At 51.6% G+C, this 14,947-nt stretch overlaps 7 protein-coding genes across 7 annotated transcripts; 4 read left to right on the plus strand and 3 right to left on the minus strand.

Annotated features, from left to right (window-relative positions):
• Window positions 1–1,027: 1,027 nt before the first annotated feature.
• On the plus strand, window positions 1,028–1,534 carry QC762_0045090 (uncharacterized protein; the record flags this gene model as incomplete). The annotated part of the gene is made up of 3 exons (XM_062883411.1): window positions 1,028–1,087; window positions 1,171–1,316; window positions 1,438–1,534. 3 exons carry the CDS (start codon window positions 1,028–1,030, stop codon window positions 1,532–1,534), a joined length of 303 nt encoding a protein of 100 aa, XP_062746335.1.
• A 187-nt stretch (window positions 1,535–1,721) lies between these two features.
• On the minus strand, window positions 1,722–2,582 carry QC762_0045100 (uncharacterized protein; the record flags this gene model as incomplete). The annotated part of the gene is made up of 2 exons (XM_062883412.1): window positions 1,722–1,845; window positions 2,398–2,582. The coding sequence occupies 2 exons, from the start codon at window positions 2,580–2,582 to the stop codon at window positions 1,722–1,724; spliced, it is 309 nt and encodes a 102-aa protein (XP_062746336.1).
• Window positions 2,583–2,852: 270 nt separating this feature from the next.
• On the plus strand, window positions 2,853–3,839 carry QC762_212350 (uncharacterized protein; the record flags this gene model as incomplete). Its single annotated transcript, XM_062888131.1, has 2 exons — window positions 2,853–3,331; window positions 3,388–3,839. The coding sequence occupies 2 exons, from the start codon at window positions 2,853–2,855 to the stop codon at window positions 3,500–3,502; spliced, it is 594 nt and encodes a 197-aa protein (XP_062746337.1). The 3' UTR covers window positions 3,503–3,839.
• Window positions 3,840–5,593: 1,754 nt separating this feature from the next.
• LST8 (TOR complex subunit lst8) lies at window positions 5,594–7,639 on the plus strand. Its single transcript, XM_062888132.1, has 4 exons — window positions 5,594–5,733; window positions 5,840–5,861; window positions 5,927–6,422; window positions 6,490–7,639. Exons 1-4 carry the CDS (start codon window positions 5,712–5,714, stop codon window positions 6,907–6,909), a joined length of 960 nt encoding a protein of 319 aa, XP_062746338.1. The 5' UTR covers window positions 5,594–5,711; the 3' UTR covers window positions 6,910–7,639.
• A 5-nt stretch (window positions 7,640–7,644) lies between these two features.
• CEX1_1 (Nuclear aminoacylation-dependent tRNA export pathway component) lies at window positions 7,645–10,068 on the minus strand (the record flags this gene model as incomplete). Its single annotated transcript, XM_062883413.1, has 4 exons — window positions 7,645–9,088; window positions 9,223–9,436; window positions 9,490–9,860; window positions 9,913–10,068. The coding sequence occupies 4 exons, from the start codon at window positions 10,066–10,068 to the stop codon at window positions 7,883–7,885; spliced, it is 1,947 nt and encodes a 648-aa protein (XP_062746339.1). The 3' UTR covers window positions 7,645–7,882.
• A 214-nt stretch (window positions 10,069–10,282) lies between these two features.
• Window positions 10,283–10,975, minus strand: CEX1_2 (Nuclear aminoacylation-dependent tRNA export pathway component; the record flags this gene model as incomplete). The annotated part of the gene is made up of 2 exons (XM_062883414.1): window positions 10,508–10,975; window positions 10,283–10,426 (listed from the first exon to the last, which is right to left on the minus strand). Exons 1-2 carry the CDS (start codon window positions 10,631–10,633, stop codon window positions 10,283–10,285), a joined length of 270 nt encoding a protein of 89 aa, XP_062746340.1. The 5' UTR covers window positions 10,634–10,975.
• A 617-nt stretch (window positions 10,976–11,592) lies between these two features.
• On the plus strand, window positions 11,593–14,816 carry QC762_212380 (uncharacterized protein; the record flags this gene model as incomplete). Its single annotated transcript, XM_062888133.1, has 4 exons — window positions 11,593–11,619; window positions 11,872–11,892; window positions 12,240–12,401; window positions 12,477–14,816. The coding sequence occupies 4 exons, from the start codon at window positions 11,593–11,595 to the stop codon at window positions 14,220–14,222; spliced, it is 1,956 nt and encodes a 651-aa protein (XP_062746341.1). The 3' UTR covers window positions 14,223–14,816.
• Between the last annotated feature and the right edge of the window lie 131 nt (window positions 14,817–14,947).

Here is a 14,947-nt window from a genome sequence, read left to right on the forward strand (position 1 = left end):
CCCTGTCCTTGAACCCTGGTGCTACCCTGTTGCATGTGCAGTGCAGCAAAGCAACCCGCCTTTCGAATAACGTCCCCCATTGACCACCGATGCTTTACATGATGCCTCTTGTAGCGGCGTGTTGCTCAGTTCCCATTCCTACCTATAGGAGCCCTCGCTTTCTCCTGTCGTTCTGACTGGCAGGCGAGATTTCCCAAGTAGGTCATTGACCGACCGAAAAAGCAAGTTCTCTCCCCTCCCATTGCTTCCCCCTACCCAAGTAAAAAGGCACAGAGCCCAGCCAGCAAGCATTTTCCCTGTCCGGTTCCTCAAGAACGCAGGATTTTGATTCTTTGTTGCCTGTCTCAATGAGTGTCGTCCTGTGGTCCTCGAATCCTCAGTGCCCTAATCCTGGTCCTGGTCTCTCCCTGCTGATATTGTTCGGATCCCTTGTCTCACCCTGCTATCTCCCACTCCTTCGCAAGCTTCACCCAAGCTGAATACCTCCATCTCGTCGTATGCCGCTGGGTTGTTGCGTGTTTGGGTTATGTACCATGGAAGGGGTGTCTTCAATTGACCTACCAGACTAAGTATTCCCCCGCACCGAGACATGCAGGCTGTGTCCCCAGTTCTTGACTGGTCAGAATGTTGGTTGCGGTTCTAGACTTGTTGGCCACGCACTGAAACCTGCACCTCTGAGCACACTGGTAGAGAGGTAAGCATGCGTGTGCCTTGCTGTGAAAGTAGGTCATGATGCTAGTTTTGAACCCAGCGTCATGGTGAAGAGCGGGGTTTACTAGAATGCGTGTCAGTGAAGATTACGATAGACCTGTATGTGTGTGTGCAACGCGCATAAGGGGCATGTATGCAGTCACGCTCACATGGGCATAAAGATAGCTCATATCTCACCGCCTAATGCGCAAGTAGAGACAGGCAAGAGAGACAACAACGTCTGCCGGATGAGCATGCCATAGGACATACATGACATGACATACCTGCTCCCGGCATGCCATTCTGAGTTCTGGGGATCCTTCTCTTGTCCATCCCCATGATAGTGGCTTTCCAGAAATGGGACGATCTCGCTGCGGACACCTGCAAAGCCGAGATGGTCAGAAATGATAGATATTATCACATTTGAACGGTCGTGACTCCACCTTTGCTGCCGGCTTCCGACCCCTCCCCCTACCCTAGGGTCAAGACTGCGAATCGGTGATTGTTGTCGAGATCTGGGGTCATTCTTTGTCTGCGACCGAGATTCAGTCGCCGATTTCTGAGCCGCTCGTTGTTGCTTTTTGGTGTTGGAGGAGCAAGCCACATTCGCTTGCCATCCAGTCCCCGTACGTTCCCGCCCTCCTGCCTCTCTCATCGAGACCCCTCAATCTGACCGGTGGGCAATAATCTCAGGTAGGCAGCCGACGAGTCTCTTGTGTTCTGTTTCGTTGCTCGGTAGATCAACAGGTATCCTCGATTTATCATGCTGCTGGAGATAACGGTCAAGGAATTTGAATTGTCGACATCCGTCACTCTGTCCAATACCGTGCCAAATGAGGGATGAATTGACCGAGCAATACCGAGAAGGTGGATCATGACCGCATCATAGACGCAATGCCGAAAAGCAATGGAAACGTAAGTCCTTGTGAAGATCGGGAGCAGCCTCTTCGCTTCACATGAAACGCCACGGTGCGCATCAATTGTTCCCTCCAGGAGCGGTAGTTTCGTCGATTCGACTGCAACACAGCCATTCAAAGGGAACCCGGTGGCCCAAATCCGCACATGAGCCCACATGACACCGTTCTAATGTTGAGCACCCAGGCTCGAACCGGATATATGATCGGGTCCTCCGTTCCGTAAAATGTCTGAGGATAGCTAAACAGTCAGCAAGGTCGGTTTGAAGCCCTAGCTCTGTTACACAACTGCCCCAAGCAGCATGTCACCATGTGCAGAGCTAGGTAGGTCGTCAAGGATGTCTGCGGATAGGGCGTCGACGAAGATTTCCAATGCACAACATGGAAATAGAGGCTCCCCCCACCCCGGAAGCTGCCCTGGGAGGCCAAGGCGGAACGGAAGTGATCTCGGACGCAACAATGAGCCCGAGTCACTGACTGGCCATATCGGAACTTTTGAGCCGCTTCTTTGGTACCACCAGCTCCGGTACTCTTCGTAGAAATGAGCTGGAGGAATCTGGGACAGGCAGAAGAAAAAAAGGGTACCTGAACAGAACCCCGCCTCAAAGACATGTCTCATTCGCTCGGAGTTCGTCACTGCAGGAATTATGTCTCTGTCTTTGAGGTGTCAAAATGCGCTTGCCGAGACATGCTCTCCAATGCAATGGTACGCTCCCGGGCCTTTGCATTAGAAACGAAAGCTCATATCCATAGGGAAAAGTAGCTCAACAGTCCGAACTCTGAAGTCACTTACTGTGTGACGACAATTGCTGACACTCGAGTATCAATGAAGCCCGGTGCCACTAGTCGAGAAGTCACTTTGTAGGTCCTTCTAGCTTTGTAGTGCAGGACCGTATGCAGATAGCCGCACAAAGGGGTGTCTACCGGCCCATCGAAGGGTGTAGAGAACTTGTCTCCGAACAAGAAACGACGAATCATGGGCCTGGGGTCGCGGGTACTGGCAGGAGTTTCTTTGCATGATCTCGACTCTCGGTGAGGTGCCCGTTATCTTGATGCCTTGTCTACCACGACCAGCCCGATACAAGGCAACTCCAGGCTCCGGGAGATGTTTTTACGGAATTTCAAAAGGTGGTTCTCGTCGACATGGTTGATCCTTGGATACCCATTGACTACCCACGTCGGCGAGGCCAGTAACATGTCTCACTTGCTTGTCCCCGCGAAAGCCGCCGACCCTATTGATGTGTAAACATGGTGCTATTTCCGCACTGTCACTCGAGCTCAGCGCTATTCTCGGCCGAGCTTTGTGATCAGCAGACCATCTTGAGAAGGTCATCCGGAGTTCAGCTTGCCATTGGTCTGTTGCAACATGATGATGCGATGTTGATGGCATCCGAAGCATTCCTAGCGGTGAGATGGTGTCCTCCAAGCAACATCATCACCTCGGGTGAACCAAAGTGGCGGGTCGTCGTTAGCATAAAAGCCGCAAACGTCCCCGTGTTCTGTATGCTTTGTTGTTTCCTGAGATATCCAGAGTCTTTCCTTCAAGCTGCTATCCCCCAAACCCCCACAAAGACACCACAAGAACCCAACAACACCTTCTTAACAAGTCAATTAAATAACACCATGAACTCATACAACAATCCCGAGTCCTGCGGATGCTGCGTTTGGTCTGATGGTCGTCTGTACCAACCGGCAACTTGCCACGTTTGCGGAGGCAATCTTCGATGGTAAGAGAAAAATTTGGGCTCGATGTCCGTTCTGTACACAGGCTAATTCAGTACAGGGGTTGTGGATCTTGCAAGAACACGGGACTCGAATGGGAACCATGCCCTCATTACCACCAGTCCAACGCGACGAGGCGTTCGGCTCAGCCAGCATATACTACCACTCAGCAGTAGCCTCTTAGCCATGTTGAGTGTTCTGAGTCATCATAACAGATCGCCTTGGTTATGTCAGTGTGCGAGGAGTTCCCGAGTTGGCGGTCGGTTTTCCATTCGTTTACTTTGGCTTCCGCAGTTATGCCTTACTTGGTGTTACGGTATAGTCCCCAGGTAACAAGGGTTTTGGTGTTCTGGTATACTTTCTTCCGTATGGTTCGGGTCGCGCAGGAGTACGGCTTTTTTGTAACGCTGGCTAGGATTCGAGGCGGTCGTTTGACTTTGATCAGGCTACAATGGGTTAGCATAGAGGAAACTTGAGCAAATAAGAATAGCACTTTCAGCTTACCCTGCCTCGCGTCATGGAGCCATGTCGTCGGTTGTCGACGACCCCTGAATGCGAAATCGTGCATGAACATCATCCCAACGCCACCAGAACGGCAACGTGCATCGGCGATAGCCACCTCAGAGCCGCTTGGGAACGACTATTCCACATTTGTAGGGCAAAGCAAGCTGTGTTTTCGTAATAGTGGAGTAGCCAGGCTTGGTTCTATCCAGGCAATGCGAAAGAACTTGGGGCCTGATTGGCGACGCCAGCCGTTATCCCGTTGGGGCCCCGGGACCGCTGATGCTTCTCGGGTGTGGCTTTCTTTGTGATTCACAGGCTCAGACAATCATTCATCTTGCAGCGATGGACTCGATCGATCCAGGTAGGCTCGGCTTCAATGTTTACTGCAGTGGCTTATTGTGGTCCGGTGAGTCGGATCCGGAAGGTTGGCCGCTGTTGACTGTCTTGGATGCAGGAAATGCAGCAAGCATGGCCGTCCCGAACAGGCATCGGGTAGCTGAATGGAAGTAAGAGTCAAACGTCAACGTCTGTCCAACGTCGGAATGAACACTGTGTAGGCTAGCCACAAGCCCAGGGGCCCTAGCAAATGGTTTGTCATGAGGACCTGCTGCCGAAAAGCTTGCCTTTTTTGAGACCCCAAAGATCCAAATTCATCATTCACGATACCATAGGTTGAGCGTGATTACTGACAAGGTCGAAGGGTAAATAATCTCGGTGGGTAAGGTATACAGTAGGCGAGCCCGACGGATGTTGATATCTACGCTGCGCGGAAGGAGATGGGTTTTCGAGCAGCAGTTGAGCTGAGTTAGCAGGAATATTCTCATCTCTTGGAAATGTGATGCAGGTTGTGTGGTGTTACTTCTTCCTGTCGCCTAACACGCTGCGTCTTCATGGGAAATGGCACGGCCATCCCGATAAAAACCAACCCCAAGTCCGCCTGACCGCCTCTTTCCAAAGTTGAATGGAGCAGCAACCGACCTGGAGTTTGTGACACCACATCTTTTTGATCCGGACGCCCGTCACCAGCCACTTGGAGACGTTCAGGGGTAGAAAACCTATCCATCCGGGTTGTGGAAGAGAATGCGGTTCCAAAAGGAGCGTACAGACAGGGTAACACCGCTGGTCTATGTATCCAATCGTTGCTCAGACATCGAAAAGAGCCAGATGATCCCCTAGATCGTGGTGTGCCAATGTATGGGATACAGGTAGGTAGGGAGGGAGTGGTGAATCCGTAGTACGGGAAAAGCGGGTGGTGTATAATAAGGAGGCCAACTGAAGAAAACCGTTCCAGCATACCGTGCCCAATACAAATGTGGCTGGCCCTGAGAAAGGCCGCGTAAACTTTGTGCGGAGCGTCAAAAATAAAATTCTCGCTGTTGAAAACACAAGGAATGATTTTACTGCAATGAGAGTGTTGATAAGATAGCATTCTGTGGATGTATTTCGAGTTCTTTCGATTGGAAGAATATTGTCGTGTTCTTTTCTCAGCAAAATTCCACGTGATAAATGGTCTGGCTATTTCGTCTATAGTGGAAGGCACGATTGCCCTGCCTTCCAAACACAGTGAAGTTATCCCCAACGTTGCTACTCATTGACAGATGTTACATAAGTGGAGACGACCGCAAACATGACCCCCACGATGGCGCAGCTGCTGATAGAATAGCCCCACTTTGCTGCCCTTCCAGCCCGATCAACTGTGGGGCTATCGTCTCTACCCCCACAGTGACTTTAATTGGATACGCTCTTCCCTGCACGACGGCTTCTTTTTAAGCAGCTCAACGTCGTCAAGCCGAAGCTGTGCAGCCCACAGTTGCCGCAAAATCCTCAGCCTCTCCCGACTGTCGCATTCTATCATGGATTCATAGCAACAACGCGAACAAGATGTCCGTTATTCTATGCACCGGTGAGTTTTCCTCTCATGCTATGCGATGTTGCGACCCTTCTGAGAGATCCTATTTCGGTGTTACTCGCTATTGACACGCCTGGCTGACATTGGGGTTCGATAATAGCGGGTTACGACCACACAATACGGTACGACAAGCCGGAATATCGAAATGCAGATTCTCTCGTATCAAGGGGCTAACACTCTTGCTCAGATTCTGGGAAGCTCTATCAGGCATCTGCTCCCGAACGATCCAACATCCTGATTCGCAGGTCAACCGACTCTGCATCTCACCAGACAAGCGCTACCTCGCTGCTGCCGGCCACCACACCGTAAAGCTTTTCGATATCCGATCGACCAACCCTGCGCCACTTCTCGTCTTCGAGGGCCACACGGGCAACATCACAGGTGTTGCATTCCACTGCGAGGGAAAATGGATGGTCACGAGCTCTGAGGATGGAACCGTCAAGATCTGGGAGACGAGGACTGGCACAATACAGCGCAGCTACAACCATGGATCCCCTGCGAATGACGTCGTAATTCATCCCAACCAGGGTGAAATCATCAGCTGTGACCGCGCTGGCAGCATCCGACTGTGGGATCTGGCCGAGAATACCTGCTCACACCAACTAATCCCAGAGGAAGATGTGTCTGTGACAAGTGTCACCGTGGCAACCGATGGGACCCTTCTCTGCGCCGCAAACACTGTTGTATGTGGATCTTTCATGTTCTCGTTTGAAGCTCGTGGTAATGAGATGTGCTGACCTGCCGTTGAAGGGAAATGTCTTCGTCTGGCGACTCGAACAGCAGTATGAGCGCACCACTCTTGTACCCCTAACCCAATTCTCAGCACACAGCAGTCACTACATCACCCGCATTCTCCTCTCGCCCGACGTCAAGAAATTGGCAACATGCAGCGCGGATCATACCGCAAAGATCTGGGAGGTCAAAGAGATGGAACCCCAGGGTCCAGATAGTGAACCACGACCGTTCCCTCTCGAAGCCACACTCACTGGCCACCAAAGATGGGTTTGGGACTGTGCCTTCAGCGCCGATAGTGCGTACCTCGTCACTGCATGCAGCGATCATTACGCTCGCCTTTGGGAGCTTCACAGTCAACAAATCATCAGACAGTACAACGGCCACCATCGTGGCGCCGTCTGCGTGGCCCTCAATGACTACTCGGAGGCCAGATAGGACGGGCCCTCGGAAGACTATTGCAAGGACGAATCACGCGGAGAACGCCGCAAAAGCAACTCGGGGTCAAGACAGCAAGACCAAGCTCAGAGGCGACTCCAGCACCCCAGACAGAAACAACGGACAAAGTCTGGGACGAATTACAAGGCTGCGAGGAAAGCCAAGGATAAGTCGGGACCTTCATCAGCACCACCAACAGTACCAGCACCCGCGCCCGCTGGACCACTGGTGACAGTAGAGGAAGCTACAGCTCGGGTTGGTGAGCTTGTTGTCACTCCCCAGGAATCGTTGTCACTCCCCAGGAATCCGCTTCTCCCGACGATGCGAGCGACGTGACCCCCATCACCCCCATGGAGAGCAAGAGATCATCATTCGTTGAGATTATCGAGGGGCAGGTGAAGTGATCAATTGCAGGGGAGTTTTGGTAACTGATAATTTGGGGATACAACGACTATGGCTAAGAAGTATCAGCATATGCAGTGATTTTTCTTTCTTCGCAATCCATCAGAACACGCTCTGTAGGAATATGTACCAACAATAGGGTTGATCAGTTGCGACTGCGTTTTGCAGAGAGGGAAAGGCTGGGGGCTGCATTTGATGATAGCGATTGCGAAGAGTTTGGTGCCTACGGGGCAACCGGCAAAATAATTATCTGATTTCTGCAACTAGCAAGTAGCGACCAGTCGAATACATTGTAATCCTGGGAACATTTTGCCAAAGATTTTGCGGCTTGCACCTCGCTTTCCCATTATTTGGTTTGTAAACTATCTACAGCACATTCAACAAGCCGCCCATTAATCGCAACTCCATTTCTCCTCGCATGCAAACCCAAAACACAACACGAAAAAAACCCCTCCAAGTTTGCTTCCCATGCTTTTTCGATCGCCTCCACCAAACACCTGACCAAAACCGGTCTATATTATAAGTACCCAGTTTTTATATCGTCATACATAGGTCTCTCAAGCAGCGAAAATCACCACCCACCCCACCCATCGTCCCCATCATCATCCTTGGGCTTGGTATCAATCTTCTTCACCACAACTGGCTTACTCTTCACCGGCACTGTCGTCTTCTTTGCTGTCGTCGCAGTGGTGGTTTTACCCAACCCCTTCGGCAAAGCTTTACTCCCCCCCAACACTGCTCCCTTCTTCTTCTCCGCCTGCTGCGCCAACCACCCCGCGAAATCTGGCTCCGAGCCATCATCAAACGGTTTACTTGACGCCGTTGTCGTTACTGCAGATTTCTTCTTTGACGATGATGGCTCCGCAAACGGATTGTCGTTTGACTGATTGCTCGATATCGAGGCAGTCATCTTGTTCGGAGTGGATGTATCATCGTCGTCCATGTCGCCCATATCACCCCACGCATCAAAGTCGGCACCATCATCGTTGTTGTCGTCCTCTGGGAAAAACAACTCGCCTGTTGTCGATGGGTTTCGGGTGAGGGGTGCTGATGGAGGAGGGGATTTGACTGCTTGCCGGTGGAGTGGCGAGGCAGAGGAGTTGGACGTGATGGGAGCTGCTGTTGATGGGCGCGAGGGAGGAGCAGACGAGGAAGCTGGGACAGAGGATGCCCCGTTGGAGGAAGTAATATCCCCTGCTGCAGCGGAGAGCTTGTTTGTAAAAGACGAAATGGCCCAGCCTGCCCAGCCGGCTGCTGCCTCTGCTTGGGGTGTGTCCATCCTGGGGTTCCCAGAGATCGCGCTTTCTGGTGCTAGAGCTGTCTCGGGCATGCTTTCGACTGCCTTCTTGATCCTTTGGACGTACACGTCCAGTGTCTTGACTGCTTGGTCTCGAATAAGCTTCTCCTTGTCGATGAGCGACGGGCAGATGGCTGGAAGAACGCGAGTCGCGCAGTCTTCGTCGGAGAAGTGCTCCGATGTGACAGACAGAGCCATCAGGGCAGCGTTTCGAGCATGAATGAATGGATCGCGAAGTGAGCGACTAAAGGCCGCTATGAGAACCTTGGAACGGGAAGAAGTCCCCAGATACTTGGCAATTTTCCCAAGACAAATCGTAGTATTTGTGCGAATACCGGGCTGCTCGTCATTGGCTGTTTTGGCCAAGTACTTTAGCAATTCGCCGTTGATAGTTCTGTCGGAAAGTTTGGTGATGATTGTGAGGACAGACTTGAGTGTCTGTTCTCTGACAACTGGTGCTACATCTGTGAACCCCGTAACCTAGACTACGTCAACACCTGTTACCGCACCACTAGTTAAGACTCTTAACTTACTATTTGTGGAAACATCTTGTCATTGACTGTTTTTTGCGAGAGCCTGTCAATCATGAGGGGCAAATTGTCAAGTAAGCACACCCTGATAGCTCTGTCAGGGTTCCCAAATAGTCGAAGAAGCACGGGAAGGACCTTGGCGTCAAAATCCTCATTCGATAACTTCGTGGCGATTTTCATGACGAGTCCGAAGGCTTTGGGACCGCCGCCTCCAAATTCCACTGATTTCAATAGCTCTGGCAAGACTTTCATTTTGAAAAAGTCCTCCGGAAAATCATCGGTGAGCTGATCGAGATCACTGCATCGAGTCAGCAAACACTCGTTTTATGACCTGAAAAATCAAACACTTACTCAAGAAACGCTTCTCTTTCCTCCTCCGTCTTCACCCCGAGATTTTCAACTCCCTCGGTTAGTTTGATTAGAGGCGTGTCGAAGAACGACCCATTTCGACGGCCTTGTTCAAGGAAGTGAGCCACTGTGAGTCTGGCCTTGGGATTTGGGCTGGCGAGACGCTTATAGCTTGGGTGAAGACTGGGCGGTATATTCTTCGTCTGCCCAGCCTGGTCACTGCTGAAACTGCCATTGAAAATCTCGAAGATCAGCGCACCGAAGTCGTACGCATCTACAGCAGAGTGAGGACTGCGCTTGATCGCATCCCATCCCGATTTTGCTAGCTCAGGCGGTGTATACCGTCCTGAGTCTGGGACAAGACTGCCATATGTCTACATTCATGTCAGTTAGTCGGTCGCGCATTGAGAGGAATCTCCAACCTACATAGATCACAGCCTCGTCATCTTTAACATTACTCAAAACCTCAAAACCACCAAGCTTCCACTCGCCACTTTCTGTTGTGTAAACAGAAGCGACCTTCAAGTTGCCATGGACTGACGAGGCCTCATCATTGATGAATTTGACGGTTCGCTGGGTCATTATCAGCATTACAAAACCCTGGATAGAAACATCACACAGTCGAATGAAACTAACCGCAATGCTGTAAAGACCCCATTTCGCCGTCTCAGGACTTAGACTCTTCCGTTTAACGTGCCACCGCAGAGGTACTAGGCGTTCTGTTGCGATGTATATATACGTCTCTGACTTTTTCAAACATTTCAGTATGAAGCAGTATCCGGGTTGTCGCGCAAGCTCATACCTCGACCGTATCCAGCACCTTTATTACACCCGGGTGTCGTAGTGTTCGGAGCTTCTTCAGCGCATTCCTGGCGAGAGGGAGGGCGGATCGATTCGCGGCGGTTTCGAATGAGAAGATACTGCAATCGGAACCATCTTCCTACTCCATAAATCTAGTCAGCTAAGGTGTGTTCTGCGGGTTTGTGCATACCGTAGAGAAAAGTTGGGTTGCGAAGCTTACCCGCCGAGTGCCATTGTACAGAGTCCATATAGAGGGGTCAAGGTCGACTTTATCGCCAAAATTATAGGGGAATGGCGGTCCCTTCGCTGCCATCGCCGAAGCGACGGCGGATTTGAGAAAGTCCATGCAGTTCTTCTGTATTCGGTGCAACGATTATTGCGATCGATTTCTTGGAGTATTGGAGGCTTGACAGAGATATCGCAGCTCGGGGATGGTGTAGTTGTTGAACAGCTGTTGGAAAAGGGGACTCCCTTCTGCGTAATCGCAAACCGCAATCTGTTATCGCGGGCGCTCTGCTGCCTTGCCAATGTGCGCTAACCCTAATACAGCAGGCGGAGTCGAAGCTTGTTACAGTTCTGCCGGGACCCGTTGCGCACGGGCCCTCATAACTCCGTCTACTAGGCTGCTGACTGCTGTTTCTTCGACAATTCCAATTCAAACCTTCCCCACGTTTTCATTCCTCAATCCAAACTGACCTCGCATCTGAGCTCATTTCAGCTCTGTCCTGCCCCCACTTTAATGGTTCAGCTTGCCATCTCTATTTTCCATGGCACATGGTGTCGCGACTTGGATTGCTGAGGGCTGTGGTCGCCGGTCGGACGTAGAGGAACCACGAAGTCGCACTCAGACCTAAGCGGAGTGGGAGCAAGATACAGGTAGCCAAAAGGAAGCGACAGAACGGGAGTGTCAGTCAACAAGTCTACCTATTTCCGCACTTGTCTCTCAGGTAAGCTTCACTTTCATTTCCACCTCTCTCTTCACCTCTTTTACGTGTCAATGATGAGCAATTGGTAAAAGGTTTGATAGCCGCGCGTGCTCTTCTGGTATTATGGTTCTGGGTGACGGGGCCTTGCGCCTTGGCGCGTCTGTTGCCATGCTACTTCCTCCGCGCTACCTAGAGATTGTTGGCAATGTGCAGTTCGCATGGTGGCAGGAACATCGATGCTGGAGACCATGGTTTTCAGCACCACCGCTACACGGAGTCTCGACTTCATTCATCTCCACGAACAAGGGGCCAAAGGCTGTGGTGGACATCTGGCGGATGAAGTTCTCCGAACCTTGTCTGCCCTGCCTCGTCGCCCAACATGGACCATAAAACCGCTGAGCTGGCTGTATGATGACCAAACATAAACTGAAAAGACCTGAGGCACATGTCTTGTTTGATTTCTGGACCTCCCTGAAATCGTAGATAGTCTTTTTCTTGTATTGGCGCTAATCATCTCACATAGGTCATACTTAGGTCGACATCACGAACAAGCAGGACCCATGCCGCGGTGCAGGCGTTGCAAATTAGAAGCAACGCCCGACAAGGCTTTGTTTCGTTGTAGACTTTGCACTAGATGTTATCATTCTGCCTGTCATAGGCCACTACCGAAAGACCCAAGGTATGTTTTGCATCTTTATCTCCAAGCTTCCATCATTCCCCGGCATCTTGACAGCCTGCCACCTATTCGATACAACGCATAGCTAGCCGTCCTAGATGGTAACCAAACCCCCGCTCCTGGTTGGCTGTCCTCTCAAGCCCCCCCATGTTATATGGAGTAGTGCCCCACTGATAGCCTATTTTCCCGCGCCGCACAACTCACTCTATTGTTGTTTTACGTTCTTAATCTTTGTCATAGCCCATCCTATCTCTCAGCATGCTCACCTCACTCCTAACCTCCAACCCCATTGACTAACCACGCTCTCGGATAGTAATTGGGTCTGCAAAAACTGCAGTGGCCCGCCAGAGACCAAGAAACGCCAGTACTATGAGAAGTCGGCATTGGCACCCTCATCGTCTGCGTGGACCGTTTTGCGAGTCTCGGCCTCGACAGCCTCCCATGAAGAGGGCTCACGAGAGGCCACCGCCGCCATGTCTGATTCACAGTCGTCTGCGCCCCGCCGTCCTCTTGTAAGTGAAAGCGATGGGCCGAGTGACGTGGACAGCTGCCCATGGCCAGAATGCAATGCTCAAATCAATGTGAAGGAAGAGCCGATGTGCCCTGAGCACCTTCGACTTTTGAAAGGAAATAGCCGCCCTCGAGCGCCTGCCGCGCCCACGTCACTTCCCAGCGTGACCGCCAATTTGGCTCCGTCGTCAAAGCCAAACCCGAAAAAGACGCTGGAACGACCAGCTACGCTTATGCGTAAAACAGCCTCCTCCGGCTTTCCCCACTCCGACTCCAAGCACGGCACACCACCATTCCTCCCGCCAAAGACCAAAGGGAGCTCGTCCTCTCTACCTCCAGAGCAGAGGCCAGTAATCAACACGATGGCTTCGACGACAGTGGCCTCTGCTCGGTCCCAACTTCCACCGGCGCCAGCCCGCGCCTATACCGCGCCCATAAGCCCTACTTTGTTGAAAGATATGGAGCCTCCAAAAAAGCGACAAAAGATTTCCCCAATCCTGTCGCAGTCAAATGAGTCTAGGCTCAACGGGGCAGGTGCGTCTGCAGACTCGCTCTCTGCTCCGGATTCCCCAGAAAAGCGGCCAGAAAAGGAGCGGAGGGCGGGTCTGAAGCAGAGTAAGCCGAGTGCGAAAGAACCTGTCAGAAAAATGGCGCCTATGAGGGCCCTTAAGTTCGCCGACGAGCCAGATAATGACCTTGCACGCCCATCTGTCAGTGGGACTACGGCAACGTCACCAATCAATGGCTCAGCGGAGGTTCTTTCCCAGCGGAATCCTCCCTCTAGATCGGTCTCCTTGAATCTAGATCAAGGGGGTCACATTGACCGAAGGGAGATTGACTCTAGTCTCCCCCCTCATCCTAGCAAACCCACTTTGACATCTCGTCACGAGTCGCTGGAGATATTTGCCACTACGTCCAGTGTCGGGCCCAGTTCTCATCAACCGAGGACGGACTACTTTTTCCAGGAGAAAAGGCCCTCAACAAGTAAGCGTGACGATTCTTCAGAGTCCCCTCCAATACCTCCTACAGAGACAAACCACTCTACAGCAAACAGCGTAAGCACTCCACCGAGGGTGAAAAAAACCAAGAAACTCGTCATCACTACCAAGGCGCGACCGCCAGCCAAGGCGACTCGTCCGGTCACTCCAACAGATCTAGACTACTTCATATACTCTCAGCCAGGGGCATCCACCCCGCCTCCCGGCTTGGAGATTCCAGGCCTCAACAAACCCCCTCCGGCCTCGCTGTCTGCTGTCTCATCGACAGTCTCGCAGCAGCCATCAAAGGCAAAACCAGTAGAAGATGAGCCTCTCGCTCTGGACATCGATCCCAGAATACACTACCCGCGAGCTCATTCTCTAGCATGGCACGCGATGAAGGCCCAGGAGATCGAAGCTCGGGGGACGAGAAAGCAGCGGTTTGGCAAGGCGGCACAAAGTCTGAAAAAGCAAATGGAAGCGCAGGCTGAGTTGAATATACCTTGGGAGGAGACCTTACCTGATATTATTCAGGAAAACCCGGCTTGGGTGGGGGCGTTGAAGAGCCTGAGGGGCATAATGCCTACACCGGCAGTGGAAGCTGAGGGTGGAGGAGACCTGATGGATCTCTGCACGAATGAGGCGATTGCAAAATCTGCGAATGGGAGTGGGACGAGTGGTCCTGTGGTCAATGGAGTGGAGAGAAAGATACGAAAGATGAAGAGGACGGGGAGCGGGCTGAGCGTTGTGAGTCGAGATGGGGTTTTGAGTTTTGGGGACCGGAACGGGCAAGGGAGCGGAAGTGTAAATGGGAGCTTTGAGCTGAGCGAGTATGGTATGAACTGACTGAGAGAAAACACGATTCGTGTATAAGGTTATTGGGTTGACTTATCGGCGGGCTGCTGTACAAAGCTTGGTGTCGGGGAGGGAGGGACTCGGAGGGGACCAGAAAAGGAGTTGTAAGCATGTTTGGCATCACATTCACAGGCGAGAGGAGTGGCTGACGCGGTGTTTTCTCTACACAGTATACATTTTTTTGTCGTCGAGGGAAGTCTAGCAAGACATGGGCTATTCTTATAGGAGTACGGGGGGGTGGTTTCCTATTTCTACGGTTTCGTCAAAGCATAGCTGCATTGGAGGGGCGTCTAGTTAATTGAGTTTATCTTGTTTTTATGTCGTTCTGTGGGTGATTTGGGAAGATAGCGTACATGGCTGAGAGGAGCATAGCGACTGCATTGTAGTGGAGCAGGTATAGGTGATAAGACACGAGATAGTCAAATCGATATGGGTGAGGGGAGAGGCTGAGCTGAGAGCTAGGTGCCTGTAATAGTCTTGTCGCGACTACATGCGACTCTCTCCCAGCTTCATAGAACAAGACTATGATTTCCCAGGCGTAAAAATAGCAATAGAATGGTCTCGCACCAACCAAATAGCGCTCACCAAATTGAAATTTATCTAGCATAGCTCTCGAAGTTGCACAGTGTGGACGCGCGGAATGGAGCGAGCCATCGGTCTTGTAGGACACACGCACACTGTGTCGTAAGAAACACCTAGTCCCAATGACCTACATA

This window comes from Podospora pseudocomata, assembly GCF_035222375.1.
Source record: "Podospora pseudocomata strain CBS 415.72m chromosome 2 map unlocalized CBS415.72m_2.2, whole genome shotgun sequence".
Taxonomy (NCBI): Eukaryota; Fungi; Ascomycota; class Sordariomycetes; order Sordariales; family Podosporaceae; genus Podospora; species Podospora pseudocomata.

Excerpts from the sequence above, each read along its gene's own strand:
- LST8 (XM_062888132.1), top strand. The coding sequence starts at position 5,712 with ATGTCCGTTATTCTATGCACCG. Across the intron at positions 5,862-5,926 it reads GGTTACGACCACACAATACG|ATTCTGGGAAGCTCTATCAG; the intron begins GTACGACAAGCC and ends ACTCTTGCTCAG. Across the intron at positions 6,423-6,489 it reads TCTGCGCCGCAAACACTGTT|GGAAATGTCTTCGTCTGGCG; the intron begins GTATGTGGATCT and ends CTGCCGTTGAAG.